Raw genomic sequence first — 20,455 nt, 5'->3', positions numbered from 1 at the left:
GGAAAGAAGCCAAAGAATTTCCTACACACAAAATAGTTTTTCCAATTACTTAACTAAAATGAACCCATTTAAAATTTTAAAAATACTTATTAAAATGCAAATATTGACGAGTGAATTACTTCAATCAGAAAAACTAACAGACCTGGGGGATAGTTTTGATACAGTACAAAGCATAGGAAACTAAGGGATGTTTATAAAACAGAGGAGGAGGGCACCTGGGTGGCTCAGTTGGTTAAGCGTCTGCCTTTGGCTCAGGTCACGATCCCAGGATTCTGGGATCAAGCCCTGTGCAAGGCTCCTTGCTCAGCGGGGAGTCTGTTTCTCCCTCTGCCCCTCCCCACTGCTCATGCTCTCTCTCTCTCTCTCTCTCTGTCTCCCTCTCACAAAAATAAAGAAATAAAAATCTTTAAAAAAATAAAAATTAAAAAATAAAGCAGAGGAGCAGAGGAGATCTTGAAAGAAGGTCCATGAGTTGGGGGAGGGGAGGAAGTAGGGAGATGGCAGGGCACTGGACATTCTGGACCACCTAGAGGACACTGGCCTCTGCTGGGAGGTTTAGGCACCAAAGGTGTTAGGGATAGGAGAAAGTACATGTCCCTTTCTCTGCTAGTTCATCCAGGCTCTGGTGTCAGCAAGCCCATGGGTGATTCCTGGCCCACTGTCATTCATTACTGATGTTTGGCACACTTTGCAAACTTCGACAGCATGACCACTCTGTGTAGATGTAGTATAGAAAACAGGAGCCTGAGAATCAAGGCAACTTAAGTGTCCTTAAGTCTGGAATCCAACCACATCACTGGTAAATATTGAAAACTAGTAATTGCTTTGCCTCTAATTAGGATTCGTGACAGTTACTACAACTGGAAGTTGAAAAACACCAGTTCTGGGTTTCAAGATTATAAGCCTGCTTTTACATTGGCTAACATGACAGGCATCATCCTCCATCATGCTTCACAGACAAGAATACAGGAAACTCAGAGTGGCCAGAAATGTTACATTCACGTGAAAGGCTCAATTTAAAATGAGCCAAATAAATAAGAAAGATTATACCATTTAGGCAAGTAGCTACATTTCCTAGGATTATACTTCCCATCCTATGAAAACTGAATACTTAGAAAATACTGCAAATATCCAGTTTTATCCCTCACATATAAACCCCAAATTTCGTATACTAAACTTCTTAGCGATTGTGAGGCAGTACGGTACCATGGAAACAGGCTAGCACAGCCGTTTTGAAGCTTTTAAAGGTCTGAAACCCTGTGGTGCAGCCTGCCAGCTGTGAAACTTCAGCCAAGTGTTACCAAGTGTTACCTCTGTCAGACAACATCCCAGCAGAATTATAGGAATTCTTTGGAATTGGAATAATCTGAAGACTTTTCATAAAGGAACTGCTTACGAAGACATGCTGGGGGTAAGGAAATTGCAGGACAGTAACCTGGGATTCTGAAGGCATCCCCAGTCCTGAAGGGACAAGAGGCAGGACCAGGTACTGGAACAAGGAGAGAACCGTGCGAAGATGGCTGCCTTGGGGGTAGAAGTGCCGTTGGCCAAGGAGCATAGCCAGCCCAAGGTGACCCCCATCTCCTCTGGGCTCTCCATTGTCGGAACCCTAGCAGAGGACAAAAGCAGAGCCTAGAGGGGCAGGGCATGGGGTGGAGAAGGGTGGGAGGGGGTGTAGGGGGCAAATGGAAATCTCCAGCCTGAGAGGGCCCCAATAACATCTGCCTCATTGGGGTGTCATGCAAACAAAGAGAGAAGTGCCTTGCCTTGAGCCGGCACTTAGAATGTGTTCAGTAATTAGAGAAAGTATATTTTTATTTACCTGGAATCACATTTAAACCTCATGAATTTAGTTGGTATTTCTTGGATAAAGATGATCCTTCGCTTTCTCACACAGACTAAGATTAAACAGAGCTAAACCAAACTCACTTGACTAACAGGAGAGTACAAGCAAAGAGAAGGCCCTGGCTTGGGGCCTTGAATATTTCTCTTCGTGAATAACTTCAGCAGACACCTCATGTTAATAATAATAGTATTATACAGTGGTGCTTCTGTAACCCTGTAAGCTCCAAGGGCAGGCCGCTTTGGTATGAAGATTACTTTGAGTTAAAAAGCAATCAACACCCAGCAGATCCAGGAAAAGCTCTTTACCTGCCCCTCAACTGCCCAGAAAGAATTTATCTAGAGGACCTGCTCCAGGAGGAGCGCTCTCACCACAGAGGATGACGTTATACTGTGGACTAGGTATGGCAGACAGGGAGAACCAGCAAGGCCTCTTTGATCAAAGTCCTCTGTGTCTCCTTGCTTCCCAAAGGCCCAGCAAACATTTGTTTACCAAACATTTGCTCTTTTTCATCTCCCTGTGAATCGCATTCCTTCCCTTTGAAGTCCCAGACCCCTACCCAGTTCTCCATAGTAGTTCGGAATGACAAACAGACCTCCTTTTGCCTGTCTTTGGAATTTCCATGTCTGTGTGGATTTCCCATACATATGAAATTAGATGTGATTTTCTCCTATTAATCTGTGTCATGTTAATCTGAGTCTTTATCTGGCTAGAAGGACCTTTGAAGGGGACAGGAAGTTCTTGCTCCCCAATAATATAATATACAATATTCTTGTCAAATCCTATGTATAATTATTCTTAAGTTCTCATAACAAACCTATACGGTAGGCACTGTTACACCCATCATTCACACGAGGAAACTGAGAAACAGAAAGATGAAGTAACTTGCTGGAGATCACGAAGCAAAGCCAGGAATTAACCATGCAGCCTGCCTCTGGAGTCTGTGCATTTAATCTCTTGAGCATGCTTACCTGCTCTCAATCTAAAAGCTGGTACGCAAAATAAGAAAGCAAAGGTCATCTCAAAGACATTTTTGAGTGGGCCATGCTCGGTGGTGTCTCAGGGAAGTACAGACTCATCTCATACAAAGAGCCTAAAGGAAAGGCTGCACACAGAGGTGGGTGTAAACCAGGGGTCAAGACATGCGCACAAGCACGGGCAGGCCGGGACAGACCACTAAGCAGAACTATGAGGACCAAGGTAGCACGTGTCATCCTGCAAAAGACAAGGAGGGAAGGCAGGCAGAACCGGCCTCTGGAGAAAGGTTTTTCTACACCTCCCCAAGGCAGGAGCCAAGCTGGCCTTCCTCTGCCTGGACCAGAGCTTAACCTGAGGGGACAAAGACCACCAGCCTGCAGCAATGTCCTCTACTTATCAGACTTGACCTCCGTGATAAACAGTCAGTAACAGAGCAAAGGCAGCTGCCCTAACAGCCTCTCCTCCAACCCGGTTCAAGGAGGGATGCTTGCTTGATGAGGTCATCTTCACAGAAGACGCCTTTCCAGTACTCAGAGAAAACCTGGAAACAGGGCCTAAAGGGCAGGTGCTACGAGCAAATCAGAGTGGCAGAGGCCGCCAGCAGAATTCGCTGCAGTGCTTCCGGCTAATGACACGGGCTGATCCAGCACCCTGGCCTTTTTCCTTTCAAGAGCCAGATGGCATCATGATTTTCTTGCTAAACGAGCATTAAGAAAGCTAAGCTTTTCCTTGGCTTATATGTGGCATTCTAGGTGCAATGGCTATGCCCCAGGAGCCCATATTAAACAGAAAATTGGGGAGAGAGGACAACTAGGAGAGGCGCTCGGCAACTTATTAAACTTATAAATTGCCTTAGGTACCTCTTTTTCTTTTTAAAAGGCATTTTCCAGAATGAGGAAAGAGGCATAAGAGAATAAAGACTAAATGGAAAGCAAAAACTTGAGAGGCGGTGAGGACTTAGAAGTGATTTAAAAAAAAAAATAAATCTGAAAACACGGTCACAGCTACAAGGAAGGAAAACGGAAGTCAGAGTGTTGCGTCGTATACACTGACTAACACAAGGTGAGTCCATAAACATTCTGACCCTTGTTGTAGACGTAAAGCGTTCCACTTCCAGGACTTGGGCTTTTATTGGACAGCCGGAGAGATACGTCTGTATGTTAGGCTCCTTAAATCCTTGAGTCTTATAAATAGCAGAGAACGGAATACACGCTAAAACAAACAAACAAATAACGTTATTGCAGGAATACAATGACATCGCAAGAATACATGACATTAGCCTAACTTGCCTTTTATGGGCCTCTCCCTAAGAATCATAACCTGCTACAATGAGCGCACAGCTAATGAAGCGGTCTCAGCCCGGAGCGAGGACATCCGCAGGAACATCAATCATTTGCTGGTTATTTCAAATCCGCGCTCTGCCAAGCAACCCCGATCAACTCCTTCCTGGCTCAGACCATCCGTCTTTACCTTCCTGTGTCTTGGGATCGCTGGGAGACACATCGTAATCCACCTCCTCTCCCTCAAAGTGCAGCTCCCGCGTGTCCAGATTTTCTATCAAATTACTCATGTCAGCAGCGATTTTCTGCAGTGCAGAGGTATTTACTCTTGGCTCATTTTTCAGGGACATGTTGGCTTCTGACAGGGTAAGAGCAAAGGGGCTGGGGAAGAAAAGGGGGTTACAAGGACTTAATATTTCGAATGAATCCAGGCTTATTCCACAGTATGAATCCAGGCTTAGAGACGGCATATGGAAACAAGTCCACTAGCGCTGTGTGAGCCCCAGTTATCTCAAACAACTTTTTCATTTATTTTCCTGTTTAACATTTAAAGGATTCCTAGCTTGTAAATTAAATTGGAGTGAGATCCTTAATCACAAGCAAGTAAGAAAGAGAAACACTACACTGAATAAATGCCAACATATCTTTCATCCAATTTCATTAACTTGGATAAATGAGGAGAGACTCCAGGGAGGCTGGTTTGGCAATGGTGATTCAGAGAAAAGGAATGGATTCTTAACTCTAACAAATACATGGAAAAAATGTCATGTAAAATAAAGCAACTTTAAATATTTTCTAAAGAAAACTGAGGGCATTTTACAATAATTTCAGTATGCTGATTTAAAGTATTTTCATGACAATGTAACCTTTCTACGGTTCCTCTGTAGGTGATACCCCAAGCAACGTATATATACCATTTGTTTGAAATAGGAGGTCTGGCCATGACTTTACATGAGTTATAATAATGTACGTGTCCTGAAAGGTAATTGATAAGCATGCCTCTTCTGAAAGATACCGGAGGTGCTCAAATTGTACTTCTCTCCTTTTTTAAGAAAACCAGTTCTATCTCACTTCGACATTTAATAACACAAGTCGTTGCACACCAGTACCCAGGGAAGAAGAGTTCATATAGATTTTATTTTTCCTTTAAAATACGGAGATTTATGCCTTGAGCACTGTCTTCAGAGTTGGATGAAAAATTCCTCTTGCTGGAAATAATCTCTCTGTTACAACCAGGCCCTAAAATGGCAGGATTTTCATACGAGCAACTCCACCACACATGCTCACTTATTACTGCACACCACAAACATTTACAGAGCATCTGCCACTCACTCATTGCGAGATGCCATGAGCAAATACGTCAAGATGAATAAGGCTGGTCCCTGTGATTAAGGAGCGCCTGACTTGGGTACATGACCCCAAGTTCATTCCTGGCCTCCTCCAAGGTCTTTAGCCTTCCTGAGAATGGCACGTGCTGAGTGGAAGACCCTCGGGCCAGGTTCCCTCCTACTGGTATGGCCAAGAAGCTGGGGGAGAGGGGAAAGGAAGGGGAGGGCTCTGTGGGCAACACTAAGAGAGTCTTGGCCAAACTTGGGCAGCCCTTATGGTAATTCAGCAAGTCTCTGAAACCTGTACTACCATGTCTGGTAGAAAGAGATCTTGTCTAGAATACTGGGGTAGAGGAATGTGGTTCTGGTTTGGCCAGATATACGTAATTAATAGAACAAAGTTCTCTGTGAAGCACATAATCGATCATGTTTCTTTCTCCACGTCGGCTGTAAGGAAGTTTGGAGCCACATCGGTGGCCTACTATTAGCAAAACAGAGAGCTGTCCTTGCCTACATCACTTCCCTTCACCTTTCTTTCCCACTTCTAATTTATATTTTAATAACAGGAAGTGTGTACCGATTGCTTCCTACGCACCTGATTTGGTGATTGTCCTTTATATACATTATCACCTTTGTCATCAATAATAAATCTGTGAAGGTTTGTTATTTCTATTGAAGAGGACAAGAGCTTATCATCCCCTCTTTACAGATAAAAACACGGAGGCATAGAGAGATTAGGTAACTTGATGAATACCTTGGACAATGTGTCCAAGGTCACAGAGCTTGTAAGCAGTGAAGAAGGGATTTAAAACCAGGTCTCTCTGACCCAAGAGCGGATGTTCTCAACCACAGTCTTTATCTTCCTGTATATTTTTGGTAGCTACATAAGTGTCCCTGCAATAGATGGAAGTTTTAGTAAACAAAGTGCCCTTGGACAACACTCAAATGGGAAGATAGGAAGTGACTTTCTCTTGAAGGTCAGCACCTCGGGACGGGGCCATTTACACTCTCAGGGCCTTGGTTTCTCCGCCGTAAACTAAGGAGGTTGACTATTTCATCTCTAGGGTCCCTTTAACACTAGAACCCTAACTGTAGATTAAAAATCCTATATATTGTTCAGCTTCCCCATATAAGTAATTACTTTAATTCAAGAAATTAACCCAAGTAGTTTTTCATGTGAAGACAAGAAGCAGGTGGCAGATGTTTTCCAACCTGGATAATTTAATGAAGGGTCTGTTCAGCTTCCGTCGAGAAGCTTGTTGCCTCTGGTCACAATTAAAATATTTATCTTCTTCCCTCTCAACTCAATAAACCCTTATTAGATGCCACCCATGAGCTAGGTTTTGCTTTATTTAAAATACAAGGTAATGAAAAACTTAGAGGAAATGAGACAAGGAAAAACAAGTAAGAAATTACATCATATCATTGCTACTCATGAATCTGTAAAGCCCTTGGGTATTTTCTATTGATTGAACTGTCTTACGGTTAACTCTGCCAACTTCCTCAGCACAGCAAAGGAAAACAAGAGTTACTCCAATGACTTTCCTTTTGGACAGAATGTCAGTGTTAAAATGCGTGTTAAAGTTAAGATATATAGAGATCAGAATAACTATATCCTGCAAGAAAACTGGAATAAATGGTACAGAGTCCCTGGACCAAGCTAAAATAAAAATCCTTTTTCAGATAGGGAGAAAAAAGCAAATAAACTTGTGAAGAACTTGAGTGAGAAGAGAAATAGAAAGGAATCCTCTTATCATTTATACTCATGTTTATTACATGCTAATAAATAAGCACAATTTTAGCACAGTTTTGTTATTTAATACTCACAATGATACCACCTGCTATTTATGATTATTCTGAAAGACTTAGTTAAGTAGGTTGCCTGAGGTCACTTAACTTGTGTCAGTGTGGAGTTTACTTATAAAACAGATTGTTTGGCTCTGAAATCTCATGGACTTGGTTACAGAGGTTCATAATTATCGATTTTATTTAATGGGTTGAATGTCTATAAATTAATCTTTTCTATAAAGTTTATGTTTCATAACAACAAAAGATATTATCTACTTCAATCCCTATACCTTAAAAGGTATCCTACTAGCCCTATAGTCATTATAATTGTAGAAACAACATATCCCAACAGCCTCCTACATTTCTTTTTAACCTTTTATTCTTGTGATTCATAATATTTTATAAGATTGCATGGAGTTTCAGTGGACCCAAAGGGTTTGCAGACTTTTTTTCAAGCTTTTGTGAAGACTCTACCATTTAATAATGGAAAATGAACCAAACTGTCCACGTTACTGTCTTTACTCATGTCCATGGTTGCTTTGCGTTGACGTTTTATCCATCAATTGTATTGCTGGCTTCATTCTAGATTATCAAACTGTAAGGCCATCTACACTTGTATGTTGTCAAATCTTAATTTATTAGCCTATGTTTTCTTTTATCTAAATTAATCTATACTGGTGGGTGAACAGCTGCCACAGTTACAGCCTATCTTAACCAGCAATGGGATAAGGCCTTCAGTGTTTACACTTGAGATAATGTAATTGATTTTGTTATCTCCTTATAAAATTATACTGCAAGATCATTATCTCTCTCGGTACCAAGTAGAGATGGTGCCCATGGAGTGATTAACAGCAGCTGTGTTTTACTTCTGTTTGCATCTCTATCTGGGAAGTAAATGGGGTCGATTTTTTTTTCTTCCTGGTATTGAATACTAGAATTATAATTTTTTGCAGGGAACATTTTTAAATTACCTCCTGTTATTCAGTGGTGAAATCAGAGAACTCTAGAGTTTTCTTCTCATCTTAATGTTCAACATGACTGAGAAGTAGAACATCAAGGGAAGCAGATATTTTCCTTTCAGACAGTACATAAACAGCGCCTACGCCAAAATATAATAATAATAACTAATATGTTAAAATAAATATTAATATTAGTTAATATTTGCTGAGTATATACTATATGCCAGGCACTATTCAAAAAGATTAACTGCACAATCTCATTGAATTTCACAACAACCTTAGGAGCTGGGCCCTAAGTTTTTGTTTTGATGGTGGGGGATGGGGGGGCAGAGGGAAAGGGAGAGAGAGAATCTTAAGCAGACTCCATGCTCAGTGCAGAGCCTGACCCAGGGCTCGATTTCACCACAATGAGATCACAACCTGAGCCAAAATCAAGAGTCAGATGCTTAGCCAACCAAGCCATCCAGGCATCCCTGTTATCCCCATTTTTAAGATGAGAAGCTTAGAGAGGATGGGCAACTCTCCCAGAGCCTGTGGCTAGGAAGTGATTAGAGCTGGACCCAACCCTGGTTGATCCGACTCCAAAGTCCAGCTACTTAACCAGCCAGAAGTGGATCTGGGGGTGGCAGGAGGGATAGACACTGAAGACTTTTACTCCTTACTTCACATAGTCATAGAATAAAACAATTCAAAAAGGAACAACAATAACAAAAAACTCAGTATTCATTCTGTGAAGATAAAGGACTTGCTTCTTGCTTCCCTTTCTAACATAACATGCAAAGTTCTCCCCTATTTTTAATATATTATTTGTGCTTGCCAAGAAAAATAAATGCAATATATTTCTAAATCAAAACTCATAGCATGATGCTTGGATGTGAAATGAATTATAATTAGATCATTTAAAACCAAGCTGAGTCATAGGGATTTCTTGTTTTCCCATTTTTCATTATGATGAAATTAATTGGTGGACCCATACTATATAACCTCCCAGAACACATTATATAGCAATGATTTGTACAGAACTGACTAGATGTTCCCTGAAATGCAAACATCATAAATGTGGACTCAAGTACTAAACTCAATCTCTAGTGACATAGTAAACCTTGAATAAATATTTTTTGAGTTGAGCCGACTTTGAATAAAGTAAATGATATTATCATAGTTTACATTCCAGATGATATATTTTGAGAAAATAACACATCAAAAAAAGGAAAAAAGACTCTTGGTGTTTACTTGGATCTTTGATTTTTTTTAAAAAAGAACATTAGTTCCACAAATATCAATGGAGGGCTTATTACGCACCTTGGACATATAATTCAATGTCAGTGGTGGAGGGGGCAGGCTGGATGACCAAGGTTATTCTACCATGATTATCAGTGTAACCTGGGCAACCAACAGCCTCTAGGGTTTCAGCATCCCCTCTGTACGATGGAAACAGTGCCACCTACACTTCCTACCTAAGGAAGCTGTGAGGAGCCAACGTCATAATGCATACACAACCACAGGCAAAAGTAATCTAGGTTGCTAATTCTACCTTCAAATTCTATTAACAGGAGGGACGCCTGGGTGGCTCAGTCAGTTCAATGTCTGCCTTTGGCTCAGGTCATGATCCCAGGGTCCTGGGATCGAGCTCCCCACTGGACTCCCTGCTCAACAGGAAGGCTGCTTCTCCCTCTGCCTGCCGCTCCCCCTGCTCACCCTCTCTCTCTGACAAATAAATAAATAAATCTAAAAAATAATAAAAATAAATTCTATTAACTGGCAGCCCCTGCAAAATAACCTTAGGAAACTTTCTTTCATTTCAGTGTTTTTCAGGGCTGACAGGCTCGGAAATATCCTGCCTTTCTCTCTTATTTAGCTCCCAAATTAATATACCATCTAGCAGCTGCCTTTCTGGCTGCGCTCCACTAAGAATGGGACTCTCCCATTCAGCCAGTCCTGAAATTTTCCCCATTTGCAGAGAAACTCACCAAACCTTCCCCGGCAAAGACAATCACCAGGCGCTAAGCAGCAAGCCCAATTAGGGCACTGCCCGTTCCTTGCACATCTCCCCGGCCTCGTCCGCCTCTCCCTGTCTGGCAAGCCATCCCTTCTCCTGCACTGGGTCACTTCCGTTCACTGCAGTGGCTCCTGCTCCCTTTTGGGTCCAGTGCCCTTCATGACTTTGATGAGATCTATGGACTGCCCCCAACCCCAGAAAAAAAATGAACGCATTTTGCGTATATTTTCATAGGTTCGTGGATGTCCCTTCAAGACCCTTCGGTTCAAAAGCCCTTGCACTGAGCTGCGATCATGAGCTGATGGGCTGACATGTCCATCTTCCCACCAGGTGGGGACACTCTGAGGTAGGAGAGGGTGAGAGCCAGACCTTTCACCACAGACACCTTGCTGAGCACCTGCTCCATAAATATTTGTTGATTGGTTGTAGACAAGTCGTAGACTAAGACAGTGAACTGCCATCAGGGGTAACTGCGCACCGGGATTCTGCCAAGGGCCCTTCATGCGTCCTCACAATGCCGTGAGGGAGGTACGGTCACCATTCCCCCTTTACAGAAAACGAGACAGGCGGACCCGGGCGACATGTCAGAAAGTTAGTACGCCAGCTCCCAGCACAGCTCTGGCTGACGGGAAAGCCATCGTCCTGTTCTGCTTCTGTGTCCACTGGCACCCATGTCAGGAAAGGGAGAGGCTCCGTGGAACCACACACTCCCTTCTCCTGTGCGTAGGCTTTGAGTCCAGACTCGCTAGTACTTATATGGTTCCAGGAAGGAGAAGTTTGACTCCCAAACACTATCAACTATCCTCCCAGCTTCAGATCTGATCTGACCTTGGGGCCCGCTGCGCCTAGCAATCTCCCATTTACTCATCCTTCTTTCCTGGTTTCATAACACAGCCTCCGCCGGTCTAACACGGACTCTGCTATTCTCCCTGAGGTGCCAGGGTTGCAGATGATGGTGCTAAATAACCCAGACTCCCTGCGTGCACAGAACAAGAGCTGGAAGCCACGTTCTCTCCTTTACCCCCGCTACAAATCTACAACTACATAAAGCAATTTTTAGCATGAAAATCATCTCTCGATTCTCATGATCTTCCCTGAATCCTGTGACCTCCTTGGATGGCCTCTCTTCTCTGCCGTAAACTTTCTCAGTCGTTTCCTCTGACGTGTCCTCGGGTTAACTATTCCCCGCTTTGCTCTAGCACCAGCTTCCTTTGTTTCAGCTCAGCCATATCTTTGAAATCAAACAGATGTTTTATTTCCAGAGGCAAATACAAGTGTTAAGGGAAACTGATATCTATTTCAAATATGGGTGAATATGAAAGCATTACCTGTCATTTACTGAGCGCCTCCGCCGGGCCAAGCACTGAAGGCACATTACATAGGTTTCCTCTGATCCTCAGGACAATCTCACTTAGAAGCGAGGCCATGGAGCAGTAGCAGCTCACTGAGACCGCGCAGTGGTGCGCAGCAAGGCTGGCCCCAACACATGGGCCACCCCGATGGTTCACACGGCCCGCCTCCCCAGCCTCTGCCACTGGCTCGGCGGAGATCCACTCCATTCTTAACCTCTCCTCACCCCACCATCCATTTCTGTCTCTCCCCGGCTGAGGGCAGGGCTTCCGCACAGCCTGCACCCCACACAGCCCAGCAGGGGCTAGTGTGGCTCTCGCACCCCAGCTCCACCCACCTCTGGCCGGAACCCCAGAGGCACTGGCTCTTCCTCAGGCTTCTGGATTCAGAGGCAATGCAGCACCAGGGCTGGAACCCAGCTTCCTCTGGAGTTGGGGGGGGGGGAAAGGGGGACACGGGGACTGAGTCACACAGCCCATAAGATCAGGGGAGTTAAGGCACCGGTGGATACATGCCCTTCCCCTCTCCTCCCACCTGACTGCACTGAGCACTTGGGTACCCCACAGCCAATCTGAAAGCTGTCCTAGGTGACTGAGCAACTGGCTGATTTTCTTGTGAAGCTATGTCTGGCCAGGTAATACACCGCCTTTCTCTCTCTCTCACTCTCTCTCTCTCATCTCTTCTCCCCTTACTCTTGCTGCTGGGTAAAGCCCACCATGCAGCTTTAGCTCAGGCTCTATTATACAGGAAACTGGGGCTATGGTTGTGTTGGAATCAGCAGGAGCCATGAAGCATCCTGCCTCCTGCAGAAATCTATCTTGTGCTGAAGTTAATAGTAATCATAAAAAGCAAACTGGCATAATGCTTTTGTGCCAAACAGTGATCTAGGCCCTTTGCGTGTGTTAACTCAACTGCCCTTACAACAGCCCTATGAAGAGGGTACTATCTCATCCCCTTTTTATAGACAAGGCAACTGAGGGCACAGACAGGCTAAGTGACTTGCTCAAGGTCACACAGCAACTTGATGGGAGCCAACTGCCTAGTTTACTTCTATTTTTGCCTTGACTAACCTGGACAAGATCACTTCAGTGCTCAGCATCTAGTTGTCTGTGTTTAGACTTTATAACAGATACATTATTGTAAGAAAGACTCCTATTTCAGCATCACTAAATGCCAGAGAAAACAACACATTCTAAGCAACCCCACCCCGGAGATAAAAACCTACCCCATAGGTCAAGGGTATTCAGATGTTCTGAGCCAACACCTAAGTAAGACTTGTTCCTGCTTCTGTTGATGGCAACGTACACTTAACCCTTTGTGCTTGGAGAAAATGGGGGGGGCCTCTTAATTCCAAAGTTTGTTAATAAATTTATTAGGTGTGAGTGAGAGACTTTGTATAAGCACAGGATTGATTTAAACAATAAGGATCCCACGGGGAAAATTCTCTATTTAAAAAAAAAGGTAATTAACACTGCTAAAAACTGTGATCAGACTTCTAAAAATGACATCTTTGGTATTAAATGAATACTCAGTTTTTTATGGCCAAGAGTAGAATATGCATGTATTGTGATGGGTCTTTAGGAGAGGGAAGCTAACTACATGTGACTTTATAGGAACAAACATTATGCTTGTTGACAAACTCTGCTAATTAATGTGATATAAGCCTTTTTCTCTCCAAGGCAGACTCAGAGCATCAATGATTCAGTGGGTGAGCAATATATGAATGAAATAAATATTTTCTCCAGGATAGAGTTAATTTGCACTAAATGGCTTTAAGAAAAAATTTCTTTCACTGGCTCAAAACGGTAAAGACTATTTTTAGTGAATACATGTCGCTTTTGATAAGAACACATGTTGACCAAGAAGCTAAGCTAGGAATTCAAAAGTGTTGACGTCACCGTTTCTACTATCATTGCTTCTTTTTTTTAAAACTGCTCTTTGCATCTTATGATGACAACCCCCCTCAGACAGACTTTATCATCAAAATTCTTTCCAGCTGTCTAAACTTCTATGATTCCTCCCTTTCACTTCTCTCCAAAGGAGCAAACAACCTCCTTTACAGTGAGTTTAGGCAACACAGGGAGCATTTTCAGTGATAACCCACATATCTCACCTATGAGAAGAACGAAGCTGGCAAGCACACGTGTGTAAACTCCTCCAGACATTCTCCAGTGCCAATGAGCCCTCTAATCTTGCCATGACTACTGATAAACATAGCAAAGCCTCACTTTTTTTTTTACCCATCCACATACTTACAAAAAATATTTATTGAGGCAGCAGAGTACCATGGAAAGTATACGATTTTTGAGTTGAACAGCTTAAATTCTGACTCTCCTTACTAAAACAAGTTATCTACATCTCTAAAGCTCAGTCTCCTAATCTATAAAGTGGAAGTAATACTATTATAGTATTGTAAGAATTATATGATATAAAGTGAGTGGCTTCGAGTTAGGGCTCTAGCAGATGCTGAAATAATGTTAATTGTTCCTATGCCCTCAGCTATTCCTAGAGCTACAAGACGTCTGACCAAGTCCCTGTATCCACACCAGAGCCTAGTCCCACTGCTGAGGACGAGAACTAGCAGTCAGAATTGTATTCTGGGGATGGTCTGATGTCACCCACTATAGAAAACACTGCTACAAATATCTGCCAACAGAATGATGAAGCTAATGAAGTGGACCCTTTCCCACCACAAACCCAGAATTGCTGAATAAATTGTAATCTTATTTTAAAAATACTTAGTTAAGGATAAAAGCAGAGGCAGCAACAACAAAAGCAATAATGAAGGAAAACCTCCAGTTTCCAAGGATGAAGACACAAATTAAAGTGAGATGAGTACACCAGAACTAAAGCTGAAGGGGCCCAAGGGTGTTGGTGTTGGATAAAAGATCTGGGATTACAGTTCTGTCCCCACATGAATGTTAGGAGACATGACCCCAGGACGATAGGAGGCAGGGGCTCGGAAGCAGCCTCCTCCAAATAACCTAAGCCTCAAAGAGTTACCCTATGTGTTTAAAAGAGACTAGAAAAACTATACCCAGGAGCCCTGGAAAGAAACCGCATGGAACTGAGGTAACTACAAAATGAAAACCTTTATATAAAACTGATGCAGGATTAAAATTTCTGGCTTTCAGAAATGGAGGTGTAGTTCCTATTAGATCAGCCACCCTGCAGATAATGACTATAAATTCAGTTATAAAAAATAACTGAAGAACAACCACAAAGAAGCAGAAACTGGAAGGTAATCTACATTTGGAAGAAAGGAATGGCATGGTTTTTGTCTAAAGGCAGATTAAGGCCATGCTAGGTTGGGTGACTAAAACTCAGATAGAAAATCATAATTCTACTGGCTTGAGGACCCAGACAACAGGCTTCATGGCTTTCACAGCAGCTGAAAAATGAAGTGGGAAACTCTGGAAGGGAGAGCCACAGAGGAGGAGTGCCAGATTCTGCACAGGCTGACTCTTGAACCATGCGGGCATGGGCACACTCCAAAGCAACTCAGATAGAACTAAAATGACCTCCACAGAGATTTCTGCAGCTGCCCACCACAGGAAAGACAGAGTTTGGAGTTTAAGTCCAGCCAAATTAACTACCCACTCAAAAGCCAAAAAACCTCTTGAAAGGAACATAACCGAATTGAGTTTCTACAATATATCAATCATAATGTCACCTAAAATTATTAGACATAGAAGAAACAGAAAAATGTGACCCATTCTGAAGAGAAAAGACTATCATCAACAGTCTATCATCAATCTCATTCTGAGATTATGAAATCAGCTGACAAGGATTTTATTTTATTTTTTCTTAAAGATTATTTATTTATTTAAGGGGGGAGGGGCAGAGGGAGAAGGAGAGAGAATCCCAAGCCACCCAGGCACCTCCAGCTGACAAGAATTTTAAAGCAACTAGTAAACAAACTCAAGAATGTAAAGGAAAGTACATTTTTCATGAACAAATAGAAAATCTTAGCAGGAAAAAAGAAAAATTCGCTGGATGGGCTTAATAGCAGAATGGCAATGACAAAAGAAAGAGTCGGTGAACTCGAAGACAGATCAATAGAAATTATCCAATCTGAAGAACAGATAGAAGAGGAGGAAGAAGACTTCTAATAAATGAATAGAGCCCCAGTGACCTATGTAATAATATCAAAAGATCAAACATACATGCAATTTGAGGCCCAGAAAGTTGGGCTAGAGAAAAAATGAGAAAGAAAAAAAAATGTTTAAAGAAATAATGGCCAAAAATTGTATCAACTTTGGTAAACAAAATAAATTTACAGATTGAAAAAGTTTAGTGAATCCCAAGCAGGAATAAATACAAAGAAAATCACATCTATGCATATTAAAGTCAAACTGCTAAAATGTAAAGAAAAGAGATGTTAAAAGTAGCCAGATAAAAAGGACTTACTACATTTAAGAGAACCATGCTAAGGACCACTAAACTCTCATCAGAAACAAATGGGGGTGGGGCACCTGGGTGGCTCAGTCAGTTAAGCATCAGACTCTTGGTTTTGGCTCAGGTCATGATCTCAGGGTTGTGAGATCAAGCCCCACAGCAGGCTCCACGCTCAGTGCAGAATTCTTTCCCCCACTCCCTCTCCCTTCCCCTCTGCTCCTCCCACCCCTCGCTCTCCCTCTCTCTTTCTCTCTCTCTCTCAAACAAATAAAATCTTTAAAAAAAATAGCAAAAAACAAATGGGGCTATAAGACAGTGAAATGATATCCTAAAATTCAATAAATATGGAACCAAGTAAATGAATATGTTACTTTCCCTGAAACTAATCTACTAATTCAAATTCCAGAGAATTTCTCACAGAACTTGACAATATGACTCTAAAATTCATAACAGAAAAGAATTAAGAATCAGCAGATAAGTTTTGTCCAACCAGATATCAAGAATTATTATAAAGCTGGAGAAATTAAAATAGTGTGGTACTGACACAGAAATAGACACACAGAACCAAATAGTGACTCCCCAAATAAACCTATGCATATATGGGTCTTGGTGTATGACAGAAGAGGTATGAAAAAGAATCAGTAAAGAAAGAATGAACCGTTTGATAAACAATGCTAGCACTACTGGCAATTCACAAAGAACTATAAAATAGAATTCTCAATCTCACAGCTCCCTTAAGAATAATTTTTGTATGGATTAACGTCCTAAATGTGAAAAAAAAAAATTCTGACCTATAGAAGAATGTCTTTATGATCTCAGGGTCATGAAAGCATTTTAACAAGACATAAAAAGCACAAACCATAAAGGAAAAGCTAATAAATTTAACTACACTAAAATTTAAAACTTCAATTAGACAAATGTCAAAATTAAACAACAAACCCAAATTTGGAGAAAACATACATAGAATATATGAAGAACTCCTATAAATACATAAAAAGAAGATCCAAAGACCAGCAGAAAATAGACCAGGAGTACATGCGGGCAATTCATAGAAGATGAACTCTAAATTTACAGTGATTCTTTAAACATGTTTAACCCTTCTAGTGATCAGGGAAGTCATATTAAAATAATAAGATACTTTCTCACATCCATTGAATTAGTAAAATTTTTGCAAGTCAGAAATTATAACGTATTGGTTAGATAATGGAACTCTCATACACCACTTGGTAGAAGTGTGAGTTAAAATAATGTGTTGGAGGGGCACCTGGGTGGCTCAGTTGGTTAAGCATCTGCCTTTGGCTCAGGTCATGGTCTCAGGGTCCTGGGATCGAGCCCTGCATCGGGCTCCTTGCTCAGCAGAGAGTATGCTTCTCCCTCTCCCTCTGACCCTCCTCTCTTGCTCTCTCTCTCTGTCTCAAATAAATAAAATCTTTAAAAATAAAATAAAATACCCCATTGGAAAGCAATTTGGTGAGGTCTAATAAACTTGAACATGGCATAACCTTCCCCTGCAATTCTCCCTCTCAATATATTCACCAAGAAACTCAACCATGGGTGAGTTTAGGTAAGAAAATATATTATGAACGAGCACTGAAGCACTGTTCACAGTAAAGAAAACTGGACAATCAAAATGTCCACCTATCAGAGAATGGATAAATGAATTACATTTTTAATGAAGTACCAAAAGGCAGAGAAAATAAACAGATCAGAACTGCCTGTATCAACATGAATAATCTCAACACAAAGTTTGGCGAAAAAAAGACAACTTAAAATTTTTGTTTAATATTAAAAAACACACAGAATAATCCTATATGGTGCCCATTAACATACCTAGAAGTAGGACATACAAAGCAATTGAGGAAATAATATACAACAACTTCAGAAGGACAGTCACCTTTAGAGAGAGAGAGAATGAGAAAGAATGCAATTAGGAAGGGGTACTAAGAGGACTCAATATACCAGCAACATTTTCTTTGTTTCTTACTTTGATTCAGAAGGCTATATGCCTAAATGATAAAACTTGTTAAATTTGGATGTTATAGGCACATAGGTTTTTATTTCCTAAATGTTAATCTGTATTTTTTAAATATTTCATGCAAAACAAATTTAAAAACTATCAAATAAAAGTGACATTTTACTAATGTCCTTAAATCCAATCTTCGTGGATGATTTTTGCATTCTTTGCGAAAACGAGATGCACTATTCCTTCTAAATTCAGACAGTACTGGTGACCCAATAATAGGGTAATATATAAAATACCGTGATGTGCTTTGTCCCCCACTGTCCCTCACCCACCCTTGGGAAAGAATATGCTTTGGTAGACTCCAATTTGATTTCCCTTAAAATCAACAGCTGGCATGCACAAACTTTGGCCATGCTTGGCGATTGGTTCAACATCAGTGCTAGAAAGATGAAGTTAAACAGGCCTATAGTGGAACTGAAAGCAAATCTGGTCTTTTTTGTGGCAACTAAACCTTCCAAGTAGAGCCCTGATGATCCACGGCTCTGGTCTACAAAGTGGGAATTTCCACTATTAACAGTGGTGATGCTTGGGCAAGGGAAAAACGGACATCAAAATTGAAGCTGTATTTGCTTTTGCCTTCTCAGAGGAGTTATTAAAAGTGATTCAATTAAACTTAAAAAAAAAAAAAGAAAGCCTTTATATATTCATTTGAAAATTTCCTCTCCTTAGCACCAGGTAATCTAACACATCAAATTAGGAAGTCCTTTTCTTCATTCCAGAAGTCCAAGCATTTCAAATATAATGAAGCTCATTTCACAAGTTCCTCAAAAACGGAAGTAAAAATGATAATACATATGATTAAAATTATAGCCAATGTAGCATTTTGCTTCTTTTAACGCATTCTCCTATACTTGATCGCATTGATCTTTAGAATACTCAATAAAGGAAGTACCATTGTCCCTTCTACAGTGGACGTGTCCCTTCTACAGAAGCTCAAGGAAGAGAGGAGAGGGGCGTCACTTCAGGTCACTGGGCTATAGTGTGCAGTGGGGCCAGGAGTCCCTCCCGAACTCTAGTGAAATTAAGAACAGATATCTCAGACGAAGACAAATATGTAGCCCCCCATTAGAGAAACACCTGAGCCACTGGCCCTCGCTACCACCTGCATTCTGGTTGAGAGACAGTGTACTAGAGTGATATGGCTACCTAGTTTGTATGTCCATTCCACCACTTACTGGCTGTATAATCCTAGACAGGTAACTTAACCTCTCTGTGCCTCATTTTCCAATAAATAAAATGGGCAGAGTAATAATGCCTACATTATTGGGTTGTTGTGAGATTAAATTAGTTCACATATAAAATGCTAAAAATAATATTCGACCCAAAGTAAGTGCCATGTGTACATTAGCTGCTGTTATTGTAAGCTGGTCTTCTTACTTTTTAAATGCAAAACAAGGTAAATAATGACACCAGTAAGTTCCTCCAAAAAACAATATTTGTGAGACCACTGTCCTATTTAAATTCTACTCATGGTAGGGGCACCTGGCTGGCTCAGTTGGAAGAGTACACGACTCTTGATCTCAGGGTTCTGAGCTCAAGCCCCATGATGGCTGTAGAGATTACTTGAATACATAAACTTAAAAAAAAAATAAAAATAAACAAATTCTACTCATGATAGCAGTTTTCAATAAGCCATCTGGGAAAAGTATTTTTGGATTTCCTTAAGCACAAATCTCTCTTTCAGTAGACATCCTTCTTAGATTTCTTCCTTTTAGTTAGATTTGTTCTTTTTATACTTCTTGATTTTTAAGACTCATGCTTCTCCCTAGACTTATTCATATAATATTTGTATGCTAGTCACAAAAGTATTTATACTATGAATTTACCATTTCCTATTACACAGTTTCACTAAGAAGCATTTATAGGAAATTGTTAGCAACCTTATATCATAGTACTACAGAAAATGATAACCAACCATGCATATTATTTCAAGATTTCAGACACTCTTTAGTTCACCCTTTTAACATTGATCAATAGAGTCACTTGCATGTAGATATGTGGCTGGAAAAGATACCTGTGAAGATGATGTTCTTTGGCTCAGAAACCTACAAAGTGACCCTCCTAGTCTCCCAGCTCCATACACACACACACACACACACACACACACACACACACAGCTGGACCATAGCCCAAGATCACAATTATCCCATTTGGATTTCTGATCTCAAAATGCCTTTATAGCCCAATCTCCTACTCAAGTTCTACTCATTTGCTACTGTCTGGTCCGATGGGTCCTAGGAATCGAGCCTCAGTCTGATCAGGCCTCTGGAGTCAACTAACCAATTTACAGGAGCTAATACAGAGGGGCATGTTGAATGGTACCATGACAATAGTCAGCAAAACCCAGACCACAGGCAACTCTACAGGTCAAAGAGCCTGGGGTTTTATTCAAGAAAAATTACAAGGAAAAGATAAGGATGCAAGAAAATCTGTAGATTAAAAGTTGTTCAAAATACGTATCAAATAAGAAAATCATAAAACAAGCAAGATTAGGGGCGCCTGGGTGGCA

At 41.2% G+C, this 20,455-nt stretch overlaps 1 protein-coding gene across 1 annotated transcript in view; it reads right to left on the bottom strand.

Annotated features, from left to right (window-relative positions):
- PLD1 (phospholipase D1) overlaps nucleotides 1-20,455 on the bottom strand; it is a 192,017-nt gene that overhangs the window by 130,618 nt on the left and 40,944 nt on the right. Inside the window, exons 2-3 of the mRNA XM_040621604.1 lie at nucleotides 4,292-4,482; nucleotides 3,906-4,033 (exon numbers count right to left, since the gene is read on the bottom strand). Of these exons, the coding sequence (XP_040477538.1) occupies nucleotides 3,906-4,033; nucleotides 4,292-4,482 (319 nt within the window). The remainder of the gene's footprint in view (nucleotides 1-3,905; nucleotides 4,034-4,291; nucleotides 4,483-20,455) is intronic.

The sequence above is a fragment of the Ursus maritimus genome, unplaced genomic scaffold (assembly GCF_017311325.1).
Source record: "Ursus maritimus isolate PB19 unplaced genomic scaffold, ASM1731132v1 scaffold_4, whole genome shotgun sequence".
Classification (NCBI taxonomy): domain Eukaryota; kingdom Metazoa; phylum Chordata; class Mammalia; order Carnivora; family Ursidae; genus Ursus; species Ursus maritimus.
The sequence above is the reverse complement of the archived record's forward strand: the minus strand, read 5'-3'. Positions and strand labels throughout refer to the sequence as shown.